The 22,148-nt window shown below is 36.9% G+C and overlaps 6 protein-coding genes across 6 annotated transcripts; 4 read left to right on the top strand and 2 right to left on the bottom strand.

The window, feature by feature from the left end:
- Positions 1-674: 674 nt before the first annotated feature.
- Positions 675-5,678, top strand: AK88_00294 (uncharacterized protein; the record flags this gene model as incomplete). Its single annotated transcript, XM_012477945.1, has 3 exons — positions 675-4,804; positions 4,960-5,385; positions 5,549-5,678. The coding sequence occupies 3 exons, from the start codon at positions 675-677 to the stop codon at positions 5,676-5,678; spliced, it is 4,686 nt and encodes a 1,561-aa protein (XP_012333368.1).
- A 796-nt stretch (positions 5,679-6,474) lies between these two features.
- On the bottom strand, positions 6,475-7,244 carry AK88_00293 (uncharacterized protein; the record flags this gene model as incomplete). Its single annotated transcript, XM_012477944.1, has 2 exons — positions 6,475-6,640; positions 6,826-7,244. The coding sequence occupies 2 exons, from the start codon at positions 7,242-7,244 to the stop codon at positions 6,475-6,477; spliced, it is 585 nt and encodes a 194-aa protein (XP_012333367.1).
- A 3,218-nt stretch (positions 7,245-10,462) lies between these two features.
- On the top strand, positions 10,463-15,054 carry AK88_00292 (uncharacterized protein; the record flags this gene model as incomplete). Its single annotated transcript, XM_012477943.1, has 3 exons — positions 10,463-13,068; positions 14,522-14,630; positions 14,872-15,054. 3 exons carry the CDS (start codon positions 10,463-10,465, stop codon positions 15,052-15,054), a joined length of 2,898 nt encoding a protein of 965 aa, XP_012333366.1.
- Positions 15,055-15,364: 310 nt separating this feature from the next.
- On the top strand, positions 15,365-16,229 carry AK88_00291 (uncharacterized protein; the record flags this gene model as incomplete). Its single annotated transcript, XM_012477942.1, has 2 exons — positions 15,365-15,531; positions 15,725-16,229. The coding sequence occupies 2 exons, from the start codon at positions 15,365-15,367 to the stop codon at positions 16,227-16,229; spliced, it is 672 nt and encodes a 223-aa protein (XP_012333365.1).
- Positions 16,230-17,055: 826 nt separating this feature from the next.
- AK88_00290 (uncharacterized protein) lies at positions 17,056-18,352 on the bottom strand (the record flags this gene model as incomplete). The annotated part of the gene is made up of 5 exons (XM_012477941.1): positions 17,056-17,343; positions 17,515-17,599; positions 17,734-17,841; positions 18,023-18,137; positions 18,304-18,352. 5 exons carry the CDS (start codon positions 18,350-18,352, stop codon positions 17,056-17,058), a joined length of 645 nt encoding a protein of 214 aa, XP_012333364.1.
- A 1,229-nt stretch (positions 18,353-19,581) lies between these two features.
- AK88_00289 (uncharacterized protein) lies at positions 19,582-20,547 on the top strand (the record flags this gene model as incomplete). Its single annotated transcript, XM_012477940.1, has 1 exon — positions 19,582-20,547. One exon carries the CDS (start codon positions 19,582-19,584, stop codon positions 20,545-20,547), a length of 966 nt encoding a protein of 321 aa, XP_012333363.1.
- Between the last annotated feature and the right edge of the window lie 1,601 nt (positions 20,548-22,148).

Raw genomic sequence — 22,148 nt, 5'->3', positions numbered from 1 at the left:
CAACTGTTTGTTAACTCCTTCAAAGCTGTGCCAAGGTGACAGTCGTGGCCCACTGCGCTTTCGCAAAACGTACGCTTAATTACTTCTTTTCTAAAAAAAATTTTATTTTTATTACGCAACAAAAAAGGGGAAAAATGCGCATCACAATTTATTTTCATATGCGTAATTGCATGAAAATTATAAATATATTCCGCACGTGCAAAAAAAAAAAAAAAAAAAAAAAAAAAAAAATATACCTTTGCCCCTTTTTTTTGTTTCTGTTACCGTACATTTTTTTTCGCTGTGCCCCGCTTTTTACAAAACAGGGGGACAAAAATTCGTCTCAACCTCATGCTTTGTGGATATTGGGATAATGCAAGGCAAGTATTATATAGAGAAGAAATATGTAGTTCAGCTTACATAATTCTGTTTCATTTCTTTCCCCCGTTGCAAAAACCATTACAAACATGGATGTAATTTCAAAGTTCATATAAAATAAGCCTATACAGAAATAGCCTTATTCAGAACCCAACGTGCGCATATGTAAAAAACATACAGAGTTTGTCAAATTTTCTGTGCAAGTGGACCAACTTTCCTAACATTTGCCTTCTTGGAAAGCCTTGCGCGAATAATTACCACTTCTATATTGCGAACTCTCCCATCATGGCCCTTTGTTAATTCTTCAAAATGACAAAATGAGTAGTAATTCTGCATCTGATAATAATCTTACAACAGACGAAAACTTGAAACATGACGACGAAACAGCGTCAAGCGTGCTTTTACAAAATAAAAAATTAACCAACAAGGAAAAAAAGAAACTAGAATACGAAGAAAGAATTAGGAAAAAAAAAGAAAAACATTTAAAAAGAGTTAAAAAAATAATCACAAAAAGTAACCTGCCTTCGCTAAATGGTCTAAAAAATGAGCTGCTATGCAATGGTCACTCCACTACCCAGAATTGGACAGAAGACCAAAAGGAAAATCTCCAGAACGGGAAAAATGACCAAAATGTGAAATCCCACAATGCAAACTCCCACGAGGAAGCCTCTCAAAGTGACCACACAGATGAAATAGAAAATCCAAATGACCATTCACATGACCCAGACGAAACAGGAAAGGAAGAAAACAAATCATGTAGAAAGGAAATTGAAAGGATAAAGAACAAATACAAACAACTCTGTTCCATGGAAAATGTGTCGAACAGGAAACTGATGAAAAAGCTAAAGTACAAACAAAAGCAGGACAAAGAAGCAGAAAAGGAAAAATTGTTCAAAAATATAGAACAGTACAGGTTAAACACTAACCAGCGAAATTTTATCTGTCAATTTGACACAAAGAAAAAGAGCCCAAATCAGCAAAATCTAGAAAAACTGTTTCAGACGTATGAAGAAATGAAGATCGATTTGCCAAATAATTTGAAGCTTATAAAAAACAAGCTAGAAAAAAAAAAAAAAAAATTTCTGGAAAGCAAAAAAAGAAATCAAGAATTTGCCACCTATCAACAAGGTGCAGAGGGAAAAAAACTAAAAGTGTCAAAAGATCTGGATCATCATGCAGAGGTAAATCAGGACGATGATCTGATCTCCAGTGAAGGGGATGATACTACCAATGAACTAGTAATAAACGATTGTTTACCACAAAATGGACGAAATTGCAGCGAAGGCGTAGGGGAGACTGAGTGTAATCATGTGCTTAGCTCTGAGAGTGACCTTGCTGACAATGACCATGTTGATGATGACAATACTGATGGTGAGAATCCAGGTGACACAGCGGACAGCGCGAATCACCCTGACGAAGGAAATGCCCAACCGGAAGGAGAGAAAAGAAAAATCGTCTACCAAAGAGTCCATATAAATCGAAAGGACAAAATAGAGAAAATGAGGCAGGCGCTGCCTGTCCTGGGGTACGAACAAGAAATTATAGAAGCGATCCTAAATTACGATGTCGTCTTTATAAGTGGAGATACCGGGTGCGGAAAATCCACACAAATTCCGCAGTTTGTTTATGAGCATGGGTTCTGCACAGATAACTACCTCATAGGTGTGACGGAACCGAGAAAAATAGCTGTAAGAAGCATTTCCAATAGGTTAAACAAAGAACTAAATGTTGAAGATGTAGCTGGGTATCAAATAAGATTCGAAAAATCGCATTTTTTAAAAAACAGTAAAATAAAAGTTATGACGGAAGGTATACTACTAAGAGAAATTATGCACGACTTTATTTTGTCAAAATATGCTGTTATTATTCTAGACGAAGCCCATGAGAGAAGCATAAATATGGATTTAATTTTAGGCCTCCTGTCCATCATCTGCAAAATTAGAAAAAACAATTATTTCGCATACAAATCGAATGTTATTCCAATTAAAGTTATCATTATGTCTGCAACTATTAATGACACTCACTTTTTTGAAAATAAAATTTTTACAAATTATACCTCTATCAACATTCCAACTGAAAAAGTCCCCGTAGTGGATCACTTCCTCTCGTACACGCCTCAAAACTATATTGAAGAAGCGAAGAAAAAAGTTATACAGATTCATAAGAAGTTACCACCTGGTAGCATCCTAGTGTTCTTAACAAGTCAGGACGAAATTTATCGTTTATATAATATACTCAATAATTTAAAAATGTCCGAAGAAAACACACAAGCAGGAGATGAAAATAAAATACACGCACTTGAACATACTAATGATGGGAAAGCGGAAAAAACGCAGAACGAAAATATAAATGCTTTTGACCTAAGTGAGGACGAAAAAAATGCCAATGATAATAAGTGCAGTTTTTTCTTCAGGACAACGGATGAAAATAAAGAAAAGCGAATTATATTTGAAGCATCCGATAGTGACCACGACGATGCTCCTTTGCACAGCGATATGTGGGTAAGCGCACCTGACCTTACTGAGCAAACTGAACAGCTTGAAAATGATGCCGATGGGCATGAAGAAAATTGCAGCTTATTGAATAATCCCAGCAGTGAAAAAGCGAACCAATCGGACAACAACGAAGAATCATACGGTATTGGGAATACGGAGAACGGGAAAGACGCCCCCCCCTCCTGTGGGAGCAGTCAGACTGAAGAAGGTGAGGTTGGCGAAGGTGGCCCCCCTTCGGAAGGGCATACCGAGGGAGATAACCATTCTGGTGAAGACGTCCAAAACGAGCATGAGCAGTCGGAGGATAGCCAATCTTGTAGTGAACACGCGCCGGACAACGAACCGGGAGATGAACAAACGGAAGGACAGCCCAACGAAGGCACAGTCAACGGAGAAGTGAAAAAAGAAAGGAACAAAAATGAATCAAGCATTTGGAAGGGAAGCGACGGGTCAGGCAGACTAAAAGTTTTTAAACTCTTTGCAAATATGCACATGAAGGAACAAATAAGTTTATTTAACAACCCTAGGGATGATGAGCGTGTCTGCATTATAAGCACAAACATAGCAGAGACGTCTATCACCCTACCAAACATTCGCTACGTAGTGGACTGCGGAAAGGAAAAGAGAAAAATTTACTCAACGTTGAACGATTATTCCTACTACGTTATTGACAACATAAGTAAAAGTTCTGCAATCCAAAGAAAGGGAAGAGCAGGTCGAATTTTACATTTATTAAAAAAGAATAAAAAAAATAAAAAGAAAATCGAAACGGAAAAGGGACATGTGTACAAATTATATTCATTAAATTATTACAACTATTTTTTCAAAAACGATAATGATTTCCCAATTTTAAATTACCCCCTGGATTCCCTAATTTTATACCTACTAAGTTTTAAAATAAAAAATGTAGAACATTTCCCCTTTATTAATAAGCCAGAAAAGTGTAAATTTGAAGAGGCCAAAAAAAGATTAATTTATCTTAACTGTGTGTATTTTGGGTACCAAGATGTCCAATTCCTATTTAAAAATTTAAGTGATAAAATGGCTTCAAAAAAAAGTATCGAAAATCATATAAACATGTTTAACCCGAACCATAAAAGCGGAATTACCCCTACTGGTAGCTTTGTCCTGTCCTTACCCATAAGTACAAGATATGCTAAAATTGTAACCGACGTTTGCCTAAAATCGTTAGCCATTAATCACACCAGTTCAATCCCCTTAGCCTGTCTCTTGGTCTCTTGTTTATATTTGGAGTCCATTTTTTCCTACGACTACAAGCTCAAGGCGAAGTACGGCAAAGGAGGTAAAAGAAGGAAAGTCATCACAAATGGAAACAGAACCCAGAGTAGTAGCCAAACTAATAATAATGACACCCTCACCAGACGTAACTACAATTTGGCAAGCTTAATTTTTAAAAAGAACGATGAAAATGAAAACCAAAGTGATGTGAATAGTTATTCCTCTGGTGATGTAACCGCCGAGGACAGCAATTCATCAGAGGAAAATTCCACAAACAGTGATGAAAAGGATAACACTCTTGATGATTTTAAATTAAGATTCGATAACGACATTGACTTTTACCTGAACGTGTGTACCACTTTTTATTTTTCAAAGGACAGAAATCATTTCTGTTGTACCATGCACTTGGACAAGAAAAAAATGGAAGAACTACTCAAATTGTCCAACCATTTAATAAAAATAATAAATCACAAATTTAACAAAAATATTAATTTGGACATTTTGGAAAAAAACCCATCAGATTTATCCAAAAAAATAATTCACTATGCAGTCATCCAGGGATTTATAGATCACCTAGCCATTCGCTCCGACTTAATACATAACGAGTACACGAGAAACTCCAATTTAAACTTTAATAATAAAAAGGCTTATTTCTCCCAAAACATGAACACTCCAATATATATCAATTCGTCTTCCCTCATGTATAAAAATAGGTAAGTCACCACGACCAATCCCTAACCTTTGCACAATGCTCAGGAGTGGCCATGTGCATGTAGGTGTACGTATATATATATGCACGTGTGTACGTGTGTGATGCCTGATTGCCTACCACCTGCCATCCCCCCCCCCTCTGCTTTTTTCCCCGTAGGCCGTACCCAATATATATCCTGTACAATTACATAATGAAGAACGCAAAGTCGTACGTCATGTTCGACTGCCTAAGTGTAAATGAATCAGATTTAGGAAAAATAACCAACGTCTGCATATACATTAACGAGTATGAAAAGATACCACCGGCCAAATATGACATGAAGAAGGACAAAATAGTTGTTTGCGTCAAGCCTTTGTATTTGCCCTATTCTCATTATCTACCCATGACAATAAAAGAGTTAAATGAAAACGGGATGTTATTTTACAACTATCTTGCTTTGTTCATATTAGATGGGTCCATGTTTCCTAAAATGTCATCATTTCATATGTTTTACACCCATTCGGCTAATGACATTATCGCGTGCACCAGCCAGCCGGTTAAGCAGTTCGTAGATGCGCTAAAGGAGGCCAGAATAAGCAGCAGGTGAGTGCTGACAATGCGTACATAAATGTATATATACATATATGTAATTTACCCTTCAGTTAAATGCACCGGATATGCACCCTTTCTAGTGCATCTAATGTACGTATTTCCAAAAACGCGCAAATATTAATTTTCACACCTTTCCACTTTTACACCTTTCCAGGGCGACCCTAATTAACAAATGGAAAAGTCAAAGCGATTTTTTGAAGCAGGAATTTCTATCCTTGGTTGGAAAGAAACTTAACAAATATAATGAGGAGCTCATAGATAAAACGTGGCCTCCTCTAAACTGAACTTAATGTGCACAGATATACACGTAAATGTACGCATGGGAAGCAATGGTTTCGTTCGAAGCTTTAAAGGATTTTATTACGCCCATGCTTATTCCCCATGGAAAATGAATTTGTAAAAAGGTGGAACAGGAGGAAGACAGGGTGGTGGCACAAATTTATTATACGAAGCACATTTACCATTGACATAGACCAATGTTGTCCCGCCTTAGGAGTTTTGTTGTAGAATAATTAAAACGTTTACCCTATTTTAATAGATGCCATTTTACCATCGTTTTCATGTGTGGTCATCATCCTTCCCCTCTTTTATAATTCAAAAATGAAACATTTCTTACCCACCCTAGCATGTTCCATTTTGTCCATTTTTTAAAATGTACACTAAAATAGTTGCATAGGATGTCCTAAATGTAACACTTTAAACTTTTTTTTAAACATGTTTGGAATGGCTCCACTGCTAAAATTCAACTCAGTTGTTTGATTTGTTAATATTTAAAATGTTTTAAATTAATTAAATAATTTTTTAACCTTTTTTTTTTTCCTCTTTTTGCAAGTCTTTTTCTCTTATGTTAATAAATAAAAAAAAAAATTCCATTCATGCTGTTACAGCAATGTGGTAAAAAAAAAAAAAGGAAAAACATAAAACACATATATGTATAATATATACACGTTTCATGGGGACATACATGAAATATTGGAGGGTTATTGAGAATTCGAGCTAAAGTTAAAAATTTTGGAAAAATATAAAATGGGGTAAAAGCATTCCCTCATTTTAATCATTTCACACGTAGTATTTCCCGTTTCATTTTTCGTTGGTTGGTGGCAGAGTAAATACCGTGTCTCTTCTTGTGATTCTTTTGTACACAGCAGCGAAGCTAATGAGCTTCTCCTCGATGTTATCTCTTTGCCTTTCCTTGGAGTCGAGCATTATTTTAAATAGTCTCTTTCCGTCAGCCTTCATGCTTATTCTGCGAAAAAGGGTGGGGTTCACGGAGGGGATATGGGGTGGGGGAATGCATACGTGGCGTATTCGCCCCGGTTGTCAGACACGCGCTTTGCACGCATGGCACAGTAATACATATACACACATATATACATAATGTGTATGTGCACCCACATGAGCACACTTTTACGCCCCGTAGCCAGCACTCACCTCTTTCCAACTATTTCGCTGGGAGCTACGATGTCCTCTAAAATGGAGTCATATACACTAGTAAGAGTTCTCGATCTTGGAATTATTTTAAAGGACTTGGTTTTCTGCTTCGACTTAAGTATAGTCCTCTTGGCTACCAACACAACATACTTTTTGGTTTTCTTCTCCAATTCGTTGATAAGTTTCCTTTGTATTTTCCTTACATAAGTTGTATAAATCTTGTATGGAATATAAATTAAAATCGTTTTTTTTTTAATTTTTTCAACTTCTATCAAATCACATGATAATATCTTAATTTCCTTCGCGTCATTTTTTATGTCCGACGAGCTTGATAACTCAATGTCAATCAGGCATTGAGCAATTTCCCTTTCTAAGTCGCTGGGATTGTTTTTTAGAATTTTCGTTTTAACAGAAACCATTTTGTCCTTCTTTAATTCAAAAATAGCATGTAGCCTGCAGAGGTGCAAAATATGTCGCGTAATTTACTACAATAGTTCGTTTAGGGTTGCAAGCGCCGGTATGCATGCATATACATATATACATTCCCCTATTTGCGCACAAATGTGGGCACATACAGGTTCGCACGCCTGCTCATATGCTCTCAAAAGTAGGTTGTTTATCACCCACGGTTCATACAACGCTGCCACAGTGCACGTACTGCAATTGACATAACTGGCATACACGTGTACTTATTCTACTCCTTTATTGCAGAGGAAACGCCATTCACGTCGTTTCCGCTGGGGAATGCTATTCCTCGTATCTTTTGCGTTTACGCCCGCGCATATATTTTTTTCTATTACGGTTTTTACTCTGGTATTAATCATGTCAAGCTTCACACGAATGCATATTCTCCCATAAAGCTCTACCATTCAACAGCGTTTTAAAATGCGTTCAAATGGATGACTCAATAACACTTCTCCCATTTGGCACAACGCCGTGCGCACAACATAACATACATACGCATCACTCGCACGTTTCATGCGTGGGCTTCATAAAAAGTACAATAACGCGTTTTTATTTCCTCTTCCTTACCTTTTTCGTACGAATAATGGGGATATGGGATATTATATCTTAACAAAGATGCCTCCTATAATTGTTAATTTATCTTCAAGATGGTTTATTGTAAACACGATTAAAAAAAAAAAAAAAAAGTTACAAACAATGGGCGTACGTAAAATTTTCGTATCAATTTACATTCTTTGCTTAAGTTCAATTTTGTTTTAATGTTCTTTCTTTCTTTTTTTTTTTTTTTTTTTTGTTACAAATTCGAAACGTATAAAATATGAAAAGGCGTTTTTTAACTAATTTTATTTTATTTACTTATATTGTTTTTTTCTTGGCGTTGTTCACCATGTGCTATGAATATATATATATATATAGGTTTGTAAAAAAAAAAAAAAAAAAAAAAAAAAAAATGTATGCAGAGTAGAGGCGCTCCGAGTTCCCAGTTATTTTACAATTATGTTATATAATACATTTAAACAATCAGGCGTGTATAACAGCATACAAAAGCTGCGTTCTTATTTATTCCGTTCTTAACAAAAGTAGATAGTTACCTTTTCTTCATTTAGTTAATCACAAATTTGCTTAATTTAAACATTTCCATTTTATCACGTCATTTACATTTTTATGATAAGAGCACAAAGCATGTGTTTTCTGTTCTGTGCGGCAAACCCCTATGAGCACCACTTAAGGCTCTATTTTTGCGCCCCACCCGAAATGGGAAATATATACAAAAGCTATGCATAAAAATAAATATATATATACAAATTTATGTAAGCATATACATGCATACTTATGTACGTAATTATGTGGAAAATTCACTCGCAAGGACGAGGAAAAAAGTAAATATACATTCTATGTTTTGGTATCTCTATTTCTTAAAACTGTAAATTGAAAATGCCGTTTAGCCCATTTTAACTGGTTTGTATACGCATCGTTCCCATAATGAATTTGTTTTCTTTTTTTGTAACAATACCAGTTGTGAATCTATGGTACATCGCGCGAACGCATTTTTACCAGCGTCATTGGACGTACAAGTTATGATCAAAAGGGGAAAATAAATATTGTGAAAAATTAAAAAGATAATTCGTTCAAGCTGTTTAATGTAACTGCGCAATACACAACGATGTGAACACACCCTTTATGGTAACGAGTAGCCAAAGAGAAAATACCGTTATAGTGATAAAAGGCATAAAATAAAATCAACTTTTAGTACATAGCAGTTGTATCTGCTCTGTAACAGGTCGAAAAAAAAAAAAAAAAACATTGAACGGGTCTATTCAATGATAACTGCTCGGAGTACCCTCACACCACCCCAATCTCGCATATACACATGTTCCATACCTTTAAATATGTGTGAAATGCTGCCTGATCAACCATTTTACCATCCTTGCACGGACAAAAAAGGAGATAAATGATAACAACTCCTGTCGTATTCACAAACAAGTTCAATTGTGTAGATGCGCGTCATGTTCTCATCGCAAAATATACATTGATGTATAACATTTCCGCCATCTCAGCAAAGGTTACTGTATTTTTTTTTTTTTTTATGCTCATGTGGACATACCTTTTTCATCGTTCTATATAGAAATGTACTTCTACCACATTGGTTACGTGCAACACGATAGAGGCATTCTCTTTTTATCGGCATACTCCATTGTACTCATGGACACGCGCCTGCAACTAACTTACGTAGCGCTTGGCCGACAACACACCGCCTACTGTGAGCAAAAACCGCAGCAATTATCCGTTATATAATGCCCCAAATGTAAACGTGCATATTTGGAAAAGGTGCAAAAAGATAGTATCATTTTTTATGCTACTTCATTTTTGTCCATTTAAAAAAATATATTTGGCAACATTCTACACGCTTCTCCAAATCGCGTGCAGATAATTTACCCACCCCACCCCTTTTAGTATTCCCTCCAGGTATTTTGTAAAAGGGGAAATTTATTTAAATTAAATATATGTGGGAAATTAGGACTGCATTAAAAATAAACATGTGCTTCACATGGATGGGTTAACTTTAGTGGGTCGTATGAGATGATGCTGAACTAACCCCTTCTCGCGTGCTATTTTTCATTCATTGAGCACACGGCGTCCGATCTGCTTCGTTTTACCGTTGTTAGCGAACAGAACTGCCCGAAGTGCTTGAAATTGAAAGTCATAAACCGTATGTTATAAATGGGAAGTAATATAACTTAAGTCATAAAGCACAGGGTAATTAATCGTAACTTAATCAGCATGTAAAGCAAACCGCAGTGAAGGAAATCACAAGCATGTAGCAAAAAAAATTAAATGGAGTGAAATTACAGCCCTTTGTTTGCATCAAATTAATTGCAGCTTTTTTTTTTCTGTGTCACCGCTTTGGGCCTGAATTCTTCAATTCCAGTTCAATCTTTTTATATCTGCATAAAAATTTGCAAACATCTGAGAGAGGGGATAAATCCACCGTTTTTATGAATATATGTGTTCCAGCTTCCCGCTGCGCTTTCATCAAGAGAGAGTACACAAACAGTCACCGCTGGTAGCCTGCCCTACTACCTTAGCCCCAATGCTGCGAAGAGAGCCCACTGGAAATGCCAATACAACCCTGCACACCCGAACGCAGGAACGTAGATGTATCTTCGTTTAGATGAATCTGTATGTGCGCGAGAAGCGCCTTGTCGCGAAATGGTTCCAGGTCGCAGGCAACCCGTTCGTCTACACCAAGTTCCGCCATGTAAAACATTTTAGTCAAGCACAAATCCCTAAAAGGGTAGGGTTCATGAAACCCGCATTCAAACTAAACAGAAAGGCGCAGAAATATATAGTGAATGTGCAGTGGCTAAAAAGTGGAAACACGAAAGAGTTACAAAAGCTATGTAATGACATAAAAAAAGATGCGAATTCATTTAATAGCTACGAAATTATCGACCTTGTATACTACCTAAGTAGGCATTCGAACAGAAATGTCTACCTAACCATTGAGCCCTTGTTATTTCATTTTTTCCGCAAATATAACACGTCCATTAATTTAAACGGTGTGTCTATACATAGACTGTTAAGAGTACTAACAGAATATCAAGACTTAGTTTACAGAGAGTGGATTTACTCAATAGCAAAAATTATTGCCAAGAAACATGCACACATATCTATGCGGGATATTCAACTTATCCTAGACGACTTGGCTCTGTTTTACGATTTTCAAATACATTGCCAAATTACTCCTTTTTACAACACAATTATAAATAGAATTCACGAATTGGAAATAAAAAGACTTCCATTTCTGATTCATGTCATTGGAAGAATTGGATGTAATAACCCTAATTTGTTAAATATCCTGGTGGCCACTTTAAAAAAAAATATACTCAAAAATGATTTGTACCGATCCGATTTCTCAGGACTTCTACTAAGAGGTTTAGCAAATCTTAAGGTACTACCGGATAGGACCATCCTCCATCAGTTGTACAAACCGGTGAAAGAAAATATACACTGTACAAATATCAAGTACCTATCCTGGTGTGCTGATGGGTTTTCTAGACTAAACTATTTCTCTCCACTACCTATGCTAGTAAATCAGATACTACAATTGAAGGACAAAATTACGCAGCTCGAGCTTAATGACTTCTCCTCCATACTGAACTGCATCCAAGCGTACATTCTAATACAACAGCACAATGAATACAGCGAAAACGGGAACATGCCATACGGGAGAATAAGCCTCCCCGCGGATGATACTCCAAAGGTACAAAGTGACCATCCTGATGATAACGGAAACCTGCTTCAACGCACCCCTGGGGACATACCATCGGATGAAAGTTACAACAAATCGATGTTACGTGATGGAAACTCTGATTGTACGAGAATCCCAATTCAAGATGCACATAACGGTCAAAGCAGTAGCCAATTATGTGTTCGTGATAATTCAAAACGTGGACACCAAACCGCTCACACGAGGGAAGACCATGCAGAGGGGAGACGAACGATTAACACAAATAGGACTCTCCAATGTGATGTAAAAAATAGAGGGAAAAAATATCATTCCATTCCAAGGAACCAAACAGATGGAATAAATCGCCCCTGTGCAGACTATGCCGTACAGAAGGAATACACCAAATATAGAGTTATACAAAACGCAGAGTTGGAAAAAGACGCAGCAGAATGTGCCCCACCGGCTTCGGCCAATTTAAAGAATAAAACAGACGACCCCTCCGGAAGGGATAATTCTATGCATCCCATTTCTAATGAGAAAATTTTGCGCGAAATAAACTCAATTTTTGAGGAGAATGCTAACACAATATCTTTAGAAGCATTATACGACATTTATTTAAAATTAGAAAACATCATTTTAGAAAAAATTACCGAAAGCATTTATAGCAGCACACCACCCTACCGAGTAATAATGTTCGAATTGTTAACTAGACTCTTCAGATTTTATAAAAAACCGATTGACCTAATTGTCCATATGAATACACACAGATATGACACTTCTCTACTCCTGAAACATACCAATAGTCTTCCTCTTATTATATCAAATGCAAAGACGAGAAAAATTAGCAGCTCCCATTTATCTTTTCTCGTGCAAGAATATGATTTTTCGAATGATTTCTTTTTTAAAGATTGCCCAAATGATCAATTGGGGGCACAGAAAAGCACGCCCGATGGTGCAAATATGCAAATTGAGGGAGAAGGCCATCGCGTTCGTGCCACCTCTTCTGCAGAAATGAAAAATAGCAAACAGGAAAGGGCGAACAGTGAACAAAATCATGGCAACGAAACCAATACGTGTCATCACAGCGTCGAGGAAGAATTGCAACTGACCGAGGATACTCACATGTATGTAAACACACCGTTGCCGAAAATTTTTAAAACTTTTCTGCACTCCATATATTTTAGAACCCCTGCGTTAGGCGGAAGAACCATCATGCTGCTGCTAATAGCACTGGTAAGATTAAATTTCGGGGAACGCGAAAAATTTGAATACTTAACCAAGACTGATTCTAACATTTTACCCTTTTCTAAAACTAACGAGATATACAGACCCTTAACAAAATGTATCATTCGAGAAATAATTAGAAAACTGGAATCGTTTAATTCTGAGGAGTTGATAATTTGTGCAATGTGCCTAAACGAACTGCACGCCTTAAACTTGGATGATGAATTATTTGCATTATTAATTGAACGACTTTTCAATTTAAACAAAAGTAACTACATGAGCCACGACCAGCTGCTACAGTTAAATAGTCTGTTCCACTACTGGTACACCCAAAAAAGAAGCTTAATTGCGCAAAATTTGCGATTCACCTCGGCAAAGCAGTTTAAGAGCTTCCTTGCGTAGTTCCTTCCATGCAGTGTGTATAGGTTTATTGGGCGTGATCTTTATGCTTTTTCCTGCAAGGGGTTATGTGCATTTCGTACGTGCTTCCCCCTGTAGACTTCCCATAACGGCTGCGTACGGTCCGGAAAGTCCTCGCTCCCAATCACGTTAAGCCTCTTTTACCCTTGTTTGCCTGAACAAGTGCGAATGCATACAAATCTGCACGCACACACACAAATAATATAGCTCCATATGACTTTTGCACTTTTGAATAATATGGACACTTTTTTATTTTTTTTGTTTAATTCCCCCCTAATTAATGTAATAATTTTAAAATGAACTGCTTTAAAATGCTGCACTCAACATGTGTACAACAGAGAGAACATTTCCATATGACAAGGCAAATGCGTGATCCGCGAAAAAGCCAAAAAAGGGAACCTCTCATGTAGCAAAATTGAACATTAAATTGTTTCTAAAAAAAATTATCTATGTAGAAAACAAGTGACGCTTGTAAAAAAACAAAAAAAAAAAAATGCAAAGAACATGTACACGTCATCCTATATTCGTAGAGCCCCTCTAGTTTGCGCACAAAGCTGGGTGGTACACCATTTTTTTTTTTTTTTTTTTTTTTTTTTGTTTAAGCACATTACGCGTATTTCTTTCCCGTGTGATATAATCCTTGGCGAGCAAACAAGCAACATAAAAGTATGCACCATGCGCTGTATTTATGTACCCACTATACGTTTACACGTTTATATACCCCTCATTCGCGGGCGCACTCTTTTCTTCATTCTCTTTTAACAAAATGAGGCATTAACAAAGTTTCTCCTTCCATATTTCCACTTCCCTATATACTTGAAAGCATTCCTTCTTTTTTTTTTTTTTTTTACACCCCATTGACATAACATGCGTCACATAGCATAATGACATATGACCAAGTACAAGAAAAACTAAACGTATGATCGTGTTTTGCTGGATTAAGAAGCATTAGCGTCGCCTCCACCTCCCTCATGCTCGTACGCATATCTGTATAATCATAACAGTGTTTGAACAATGCTATCATTCATAAAAAGCGTTGGCAGAGGTGTCGCGCGTACCTACTCCTGGTGTAAAAGGTATCACGGAATTCCCAGTTAATAAGGAGCGCACCTACATATGTGCATACACGCGTGCACACATAGGCGCGTATCCTTGTATACATATGCTGCAATGAACAAATTTGCGCTTGTTTGAAATAGAGGGCGCATCAGATAAGCCAATTTAAAGAAAGACGTATTCATACGGTGTTCGCCACCGCGTTATACCCACATATGTGTATTTTCACGTGTGCGCCTTTTCGAAAGATTCGTGGCCCACTTTTAACATATCCTCCCACCCCCTTTTTCGAATTTTTAGTGCAAGTTGTCGTAGGTTTTTCAGCGAAGATTATTTTTGGACTAAAGCGAATGTCGGTCCATTCTTCATTACCCTTCTAACTGCGCCTTATTGGATTGCAGGCATAAAGGTAAAGGGACTTCCCTTTTAACTGCCCCTGTTAACTTCCTTTTGGGGGGGGAGTCGGAGGGAAGCTACTACATTTTGCACTTTACATATACGTCTGGCAATATATACATGGCCCCATTTGTGCATCTCCCAACCAAGCACAAAACGGCTTGTGTGTTAACTCCGCCAGGAAAAGAACAAAAGAAAACTGCACCACTAATGCGCGTTCCTGTGTACTCCCTTGCTACCATTTTACTTTGTAGAACATTTATTGGACACTGCGCTACGAGCAATTAAATAAACAGGAAATACTCTCTGACCGATTCACCTGGTTGTACGAAAGGATGTTAGAAGACGAAGTACATAAGACACTTTTGCAGAAGCTACCCTCCTACAACTTTAAAAATAATGGCCCAGAAAATATGTTAGGCCCAAGCCAAATATGACCATCGCCTCGCTTCCCCATTTTATGTGTTGCTCAGCGATACATGTTAGTATTATATTGTGCAACACTGCACGTGAACGTATCTCTCTACTTCACCCGATTTCTGAACACTCTAATATTACCCTATTTGAAAACGTAAGAATCCTTTTTTCCCCTCACCTCCACCTACAATTTGATACACCATTGTTAATATTTGCAAATTGAAGTAACGCCTTTTTTGCAATATCATTGCTTTGCGTAAAGTCCCCGTCATAATTGTCCTCATCATCAGCACAAACATATTTTTATAATTATCATAATTCGTCCCAAATATGGCATCACCTCCTGAGGTGAAAATAAACTTTGATCACATTTATACCAACGAAGGGGTCAGGAAACATGTGTACCTTCCAAGCAGCGACACATTTACATGTCTTGAGGCCCTCGAAGAAGATGTTGAGAACATTCCACCAACTGTTCAGGTGGCTCTAGAAATGGGGTAATATCATAAACGGAGCAAAAAAATACATTTCAGGGAAAAACCTTTTGCTCAACTGTGTGTGTGTGTGTGTATGAGAGGACGAGAGCATGTTATATTAACGCATTTTTCACACACATATGAACTTGTGTATGTAATTACAGATATAAAAACTTACGTGCGCCCGCTTGACCTTTCGACCAACCCCCTACAGCACAGGAAGCGGCTACCTGATTTTGTCTCTCCACGAGCTGTTGCTAAAAAAGAAGCAAAAACTTGACCTTCTCTACTGCCTTGACATTAACGAGAAGGCCTGTAAATGCGTAAGGAAGTTAACATTGGACAATAAAATTTCAAACGTCGAAATAATCAACACCGATTTGTTTAGCAACTTAAGGCAGTGCAAACAATTCGACCTGGTCTTATTCAATCCCCCATATGTTCCCACAGAACAGGACGAAATGAACAAAACAGATATTGTTGCATCCTACGCAGGGGGACAATATGGAAGAGAAATTATTTTAAAATTTCTTTTAAGCGTGTATGACTATGTCAGTGATAAGGGAGTTATATACCTGCTTATGGAAAAGAATAACAGGCCAAACGAAATATTGAAAGATGATAATATATCCAGTAGGTTCAATTACACAGAACTGAAAAGGAAAAGAACACTAAACGAAAGCATCTTTATCTACAAACTTAGCAAAAAAGGGTCCTAATTCATTGAAGTTACAATGCCTTTTTTTTTTTTTTTTTTTTTTCTTCATCCTTTTTCTGTCCTGTTTATTGTGCAACACGTGTGGGATTACATACATCGCACAACATTGTCAACCTCTGCTAGTATGCAATTTTTTAATAAGAATATACTTTATAAAAAGTTCACAATTTAAAAAGGAATGCACACATAGATGTTTCCGTGTTTTTGCGAAATCGTCTTATTACTAAATTGATGTGTATAGAAAATCGGTGGGTGAAATGCGTAAACAAACGAGAAAAATGAATTCTGTGTAAACGTGCGATGCGCGTTTGCAAGGATGGTGGGATGAACGGAAATGCAAGGTGCTACAGAGGCGCATAGGCAAAAAAATGTCTCGACAAAACGGTACAGTAAAACGATCATGAAATTGCAGTGGGACCAAAATACGAAATAAATAAATGAACAAATAAGCAGAATCAAAATAAGTACGGCCAAATTTCGTCGGATACCCATATGAAAGGGGTGAACATAAAATGCAACGTTTTGTCTTCACAATTAAAAAAAAAAAAAAAAAGTTAGTAAAAGTACTCTCTAATAATTGATCCTTTTAGAAAAAGCACCGAACCCATCACTATAATCGTGGCGCGCTTTTCCTAGTACTAATTTTAGTTAGCTTGTATGGGAATTATTTATGTGCGCCGCATCTTCAACCTCTTCTCCGTTACTGCTTGCTCAACTTGCACACGCAGTATCGGACTAAAATGTTTTAATTAACCAGGGAGCTCACCTTTTAACCGTATTTTTCTCCATGTTCAAGGTATTCACTTTCTCCCCCTTGATGCCAACTTCTAGACGTTATAGAAGGACCAAATGAGAAAAATAAAAATAGCTATTGTCGAAATGAAGTAAATAAGAAATCTGTTGTCTTCTATCCACATAAAAAAATTTAGTCTCATGGCTTGGCGCCTGAAGCTTATATTTTCCTGATATAATTTTTCACTCTTGTTAACTAGTATGTCTATTTTTTCTCTCCTCTCCAGTATCTTTTCGATATTTTCGATGATGATATTTTGTATGTTGCTAATTTTGCTTTTTAGGTTATGCACATCGTTGGATTCGTAGTTGTTGAATACTCTCTGCGGGGCGAACAGGCACCGGATGGTGCAAAGTAGAGCAGTTACAATTTTTGTACATTAACAACATTGCTTGGAATGTATATACGAACGTTTGAGTACCCCCATCAGTACTATAACCAATTTTAATGCTTTGTTTTCTCAAAAGGAAAAAAGGCACAGCTTCGCACTTACCATGTTTTCTCTCAAAACGGGCTTAAACTCTTCATCCAGCGAGAGGGCAATAAAATCAGACGTGTAGTTAAAGTGCTTAAAGAAACTACAAACGGGGGGAAATAAATAAAATACACACACATGTGCTGCTATAAAACGTCTCACTCGTCAATACCCATATTCACGTCCACCTCCGAGATGCTGCGGTGCGATCTTTAACATACAACCACACTGCCTTACACTTTCGATATTTCTTCTAGAAAAGCGTAGGGCGTTAGGAAGCCCAGTTCCTTGTCCGTCATAGCCATGAACGTGATGCCATTTTTCATGAGCTGGTGAAACACGTAACTAAATGGAGGGAAAAAAGAAAAGGGATCTTGTTAATGGGGGAAACAAACAAGCAACCTTGGCACTTGTATTATATATGCACTTTGATACTAATAGCAATATACTCATGCGGGCCCTTTTTTTCTGCCTTAGTGTCTCTCGTGGGAAGCGATTGCCCCATTTGGCCCCCTCAGAACTGTACTCATCGTAGATGTATGATTTCCTCGCGGAATGGGGGGGGATAATCTCCAGAAGCAGTCTGCTTATGTTGGAAAAATTGCCTCCGAATTCGGTGTACTCTGCCAGTACAGTTTTGTCTAAAGGGGTGTAAAAGGAGGGCATTAATAAAACACGCATCATCTGTACCCTTCCCCAATACAATCGTGTGTGCATATATGTGTGTATATATATATGTTTAAATATACGTATGCTCCGCAAAGCATCTACACGGCATGCGCCTCATCTGCCTCGTTTGAAATTTACACTCGTATTGCTTATCACCTCTTGCTACTAAACCATAAATGATAGACATTTTTTTCCGTATTAAATGGGTACTTGTTTATCCTTTTATTTGTTCTTTTTTATCTTCTCTTTTTCCAGATTAAGCATAGGTGCCTAACTGCTAGCTATTCTATTAGATTCACTTTCTCAGTTCTGTCGAGCGTTCTTCCTGCGCGCATTGGAGCTTACTCGTGTTTGCATATGCATATGGGTATACGTAGGCCTTTAACATAACCCGTTTAAGTACGTGTGCCGTTCGCGAAGTGACATAAGTGTAAAAAATGAACAATGTGCTTGCGGGCATAAAACATTCATGTAATTCCTTCACAAAATAAGCATTCGTGGAAAAATCTAAACGGCCCTTAATAACAAAAAAAAAAGAGGTTTAGTTTATGCTATGCGGAAGTTAACACTATAAATATGCGCACAATAGCTTGCATACATATACATGTACATATTTGTACATAGAAGCGCTTAAGGAAAAATCTTTTTTCTTAGTAGTTACAAAATATATGCGAGGTGTACTTTTCTGTCGACGTAAATTGCAATCAGCATAGTAAAGCTTAAAATATGTTTGCATAAAGGTGCTCAAATTACTTGGCACTTAAATGGGGACGCGGGTGTAATTTGCCGTGGCCACCCTGAGCTGCAAATTTTGTAGGTATGGCATCGCATCGACTTAATAATGCGAAAAAGTAAAAATAAAAAAAAAAAAAAAGCAGCGATGAAGTAATTGTGAACATTTTTAAAAATGCTAACACGGAAAAATAAATTTAAAATGGGGTTTTTTTCTTCGAATGGCGCAATATGGTAGGGTAAAAAAATAAAAGGTGTAATGAAAAAATGGAGTGACAAATGCTTAAACACTCTCAGTGCTTGAGCATTATGCGAGTGTTTGCACAAGTACAACTGAAGCAATTTTATTATTATTTTTTTTTTTTGTTCTTTTGTTTCTGTATAACTGCCATATATGTGTATATGTAATGTAGATTCAGAGCTTTTTCTTTTTTTTGTGAATCCATTTGTGTATCCATTATATTCGCACCGAGTTTGCCTTGTTATTGTAGCTTTTAACTTTTTAACACATTTCGGATGGACTGTTAGCAACTGCGCAATTCGCAACTGAACGCGCCGCAGCAACAGGAAGTTGTCTGCGCACTCATGGGTTCAGTCTACTTGCAGGATTCACAAAAAAAACGAAACCGAGATACGCGTCAACGCATCAATCTCTTCACGTTTACAAAGGCAAAAGAATACAAAATGTGCACACTTAGCTGGAGCCTCAGCACTAAGTCTGAGGAAATTTACAAAAATATTGTGGAGAAGGTATTGGAGCACACCTGCCAGGAAAAACCAAGTAAATATTATTTTCTAATTAAGCAAAACCAACAAAATTCGAAAGATTTTTCTCTAGCCAAAATATCCTTCAGAGAAGAGCCATTGCTCAACTTGGGGGATAACCTTAAGGAGGATGAAGCCTTTACAGCAGTTTTTAACAATTCAGAAATATCGCACAGGAAATCCAAGAAGAAAAGAAAAGAAGAATACCTATTAAGAAAATTAAAATCGTCCAATGTCACTTTATCTGATGAACAAATCGTAGCAAAATTAAATAAGCTCCTAAAATGTGGAAAAAATAACAAGGAAATTATTTTTAAAAAAGACAGTCTTCATGAATTACATAATTCTTACGCTTTTTATGATGATGCATTTTGCGAAAACTTTTACATAATAGGCGATGAGTGTGATGTTCAAATATCCAAGCAACTGAATGGCTTGTCCGTGTTGTCACTAAGCAAGTGCAGCAACCTTTTTTTTACCATTTTAAGCGATTTAAAAGCTGACAGTTCCAAGAGCTTCATACAATTAATTAAGGACTCTGTAAAAGTAGAATACGATCCAAGATTACTAAATGCTCGCGTATCAGGGAAAAGAAAAAAAAATGCTCTTTTTGTCAACGAAAATATGATTATTTTAAAAATTTTCTATAAGGATAAGCTGTACATGATTAAAAATAAAATATGCGGTTACCAACATGACATTAATGAAAACCTTGTGGAAAATCCGCACTTATTATTTTTGGGCCAACAGGAGGCATGGATACTTATCTTGAAATGCAAAGAAGACGCTATTTCACAAAAATGCATAACTGCAACACGGTACGAAGAAGAACGGAAAAGTGTGATTGAACAGCACGACACTGTTTTAGGTTCCTTGCGGAAGTAACAACCCCCTTAACGTGTTCGTGTGTGACACATATGGCCTCTTCCCCAGGACCAGGCCACTCGTCGCCGCATTTTTGGAAGTATCATGCAAGTTCTTCCTGTTTTGTTTGAAAAATGTTCACACAGCTACGCTAGGCGCGCAACTTTGAAACCACGACAGGAGGAAACATAAAAAATATACATATGTTTATATATACCTCACGCCCTGCGTGTTTGTACATAACTTTTTTAGCGTTTAGCATTAACTATTTGTTTTTAATGATAAGTGAGAAAGTTTTTAAAACAAATGAGGCATATGGAATGGGCCTAGTGTGTACACACAGCTATACAAGTGTATATAACTAGGCATCCCTCGGCGCGCATGTAAATGCATATGCATAAGAACATGTACACTCGTTAGCGCGAACGTGTGAGGGCGGGAAATAACCCAGTTCCATATAATGTAATGTGAAGAAATGGAAAAAGGAAAAAATGGATAAATGAAAAACATTTTCACTTTATCAGAAATTAAATAAAAAAAAAAAAAAAAAAAAAAAAGAAGGATGGATGGATGGATGGATGGAAGAAGGAAGCGATATGCAATTATCAAAAAAAAAAAAATAAACGAAACAGATTAAAATTTAACAACTTATTAAATAAAAACTAAAAAAAGGAGAACATTAACAAGTGTTATTAAACATTTCACATAATGTAACACATATTACATTCAATACGTGAAACATACTACTTTGCGCAAGTTCTCCCCTTATAGCTGAAAAAATATTACAAAGTGTAGAAGCATTTCTGTTTATTAATTTTAACACGGTGAGTTAAAGTATTATATGAGGTGATATACAATTTCGTTTATTTATTTATTTATTTCTGTTCTTGCAGTAATGTTTAAGAGGGCTGGGGCAATCCATCTATGTTGAACAGCTAATTCGTTCTCCTTTCGTTATCTTGTTCACATTGTTTTGTTCTTGTTGCTATTCTTCTTCTTTTTCTTTCACTTGCAAAAATGCGCTTGGAAGCATAATCCCCCCAATGCGCCGCATTCATTCAACAGTACACTGAACGCTTCACAGCATCTTCTGCAAATCCTGCATCATGTGCTGCAGACGCTACCACATAATCTTTCCGGCATTCTGAGTTATTGTCCTACTCCTTTGCTTCATTTGTTTCTACAAAACATTACATAGGTGCAGCAAACGGTTGGACACAATTATACGCGCTTCTGCATTTTTACCAAGCATAACTTTGACTCCGTAAAATGTATATACTTCTCTTCCTTTTTTACAACTTCATGGGAACAAAAACAAAGGAGGAAACGTTCTCCACAGTTGCGAATAGCGGTAAAACAATTGCTCAAGCTGTACTTCATAGCTGACTGAAAGCCCATTTTATGCTTCAAAAAGCGCTTGTTTTTCTGCGTTTTCTGATTCCCCTCCTTTATCTTTTTCTCTTCTTCTTGTTCCTCCTTTGAGACTTCCACGCCATGTGTGAAAAAACATCAAATGATTAACCATATGCTTCATTTATTTTTTTGTAAAAATGGACATAAAAACACAATGCACATTCTTCCACTTTTTACCATTATACATCGTTATATGTAAAAAAAAAAAT

The sequence above is a fragment of the Plasmodium fragile genome (assembly GCF_000956335.1).
Source record: "Plasmodium fragile strain nilgiri unplaced genomic scaffold supercont1.2, whole genome shotgun sequence".
Taxonomy (NCBI): Eukaryota; Apicomplexa; class Aconoidasida; order Haemosporida; family Plasmodiidae; genus Plasmodium; species Plasmodium fragile.
The sequence above is the reverse complement of the archived record's forward strand: the minus strand, read 5'-3'. Positions and strand labels throughout refer to the sequence as shown.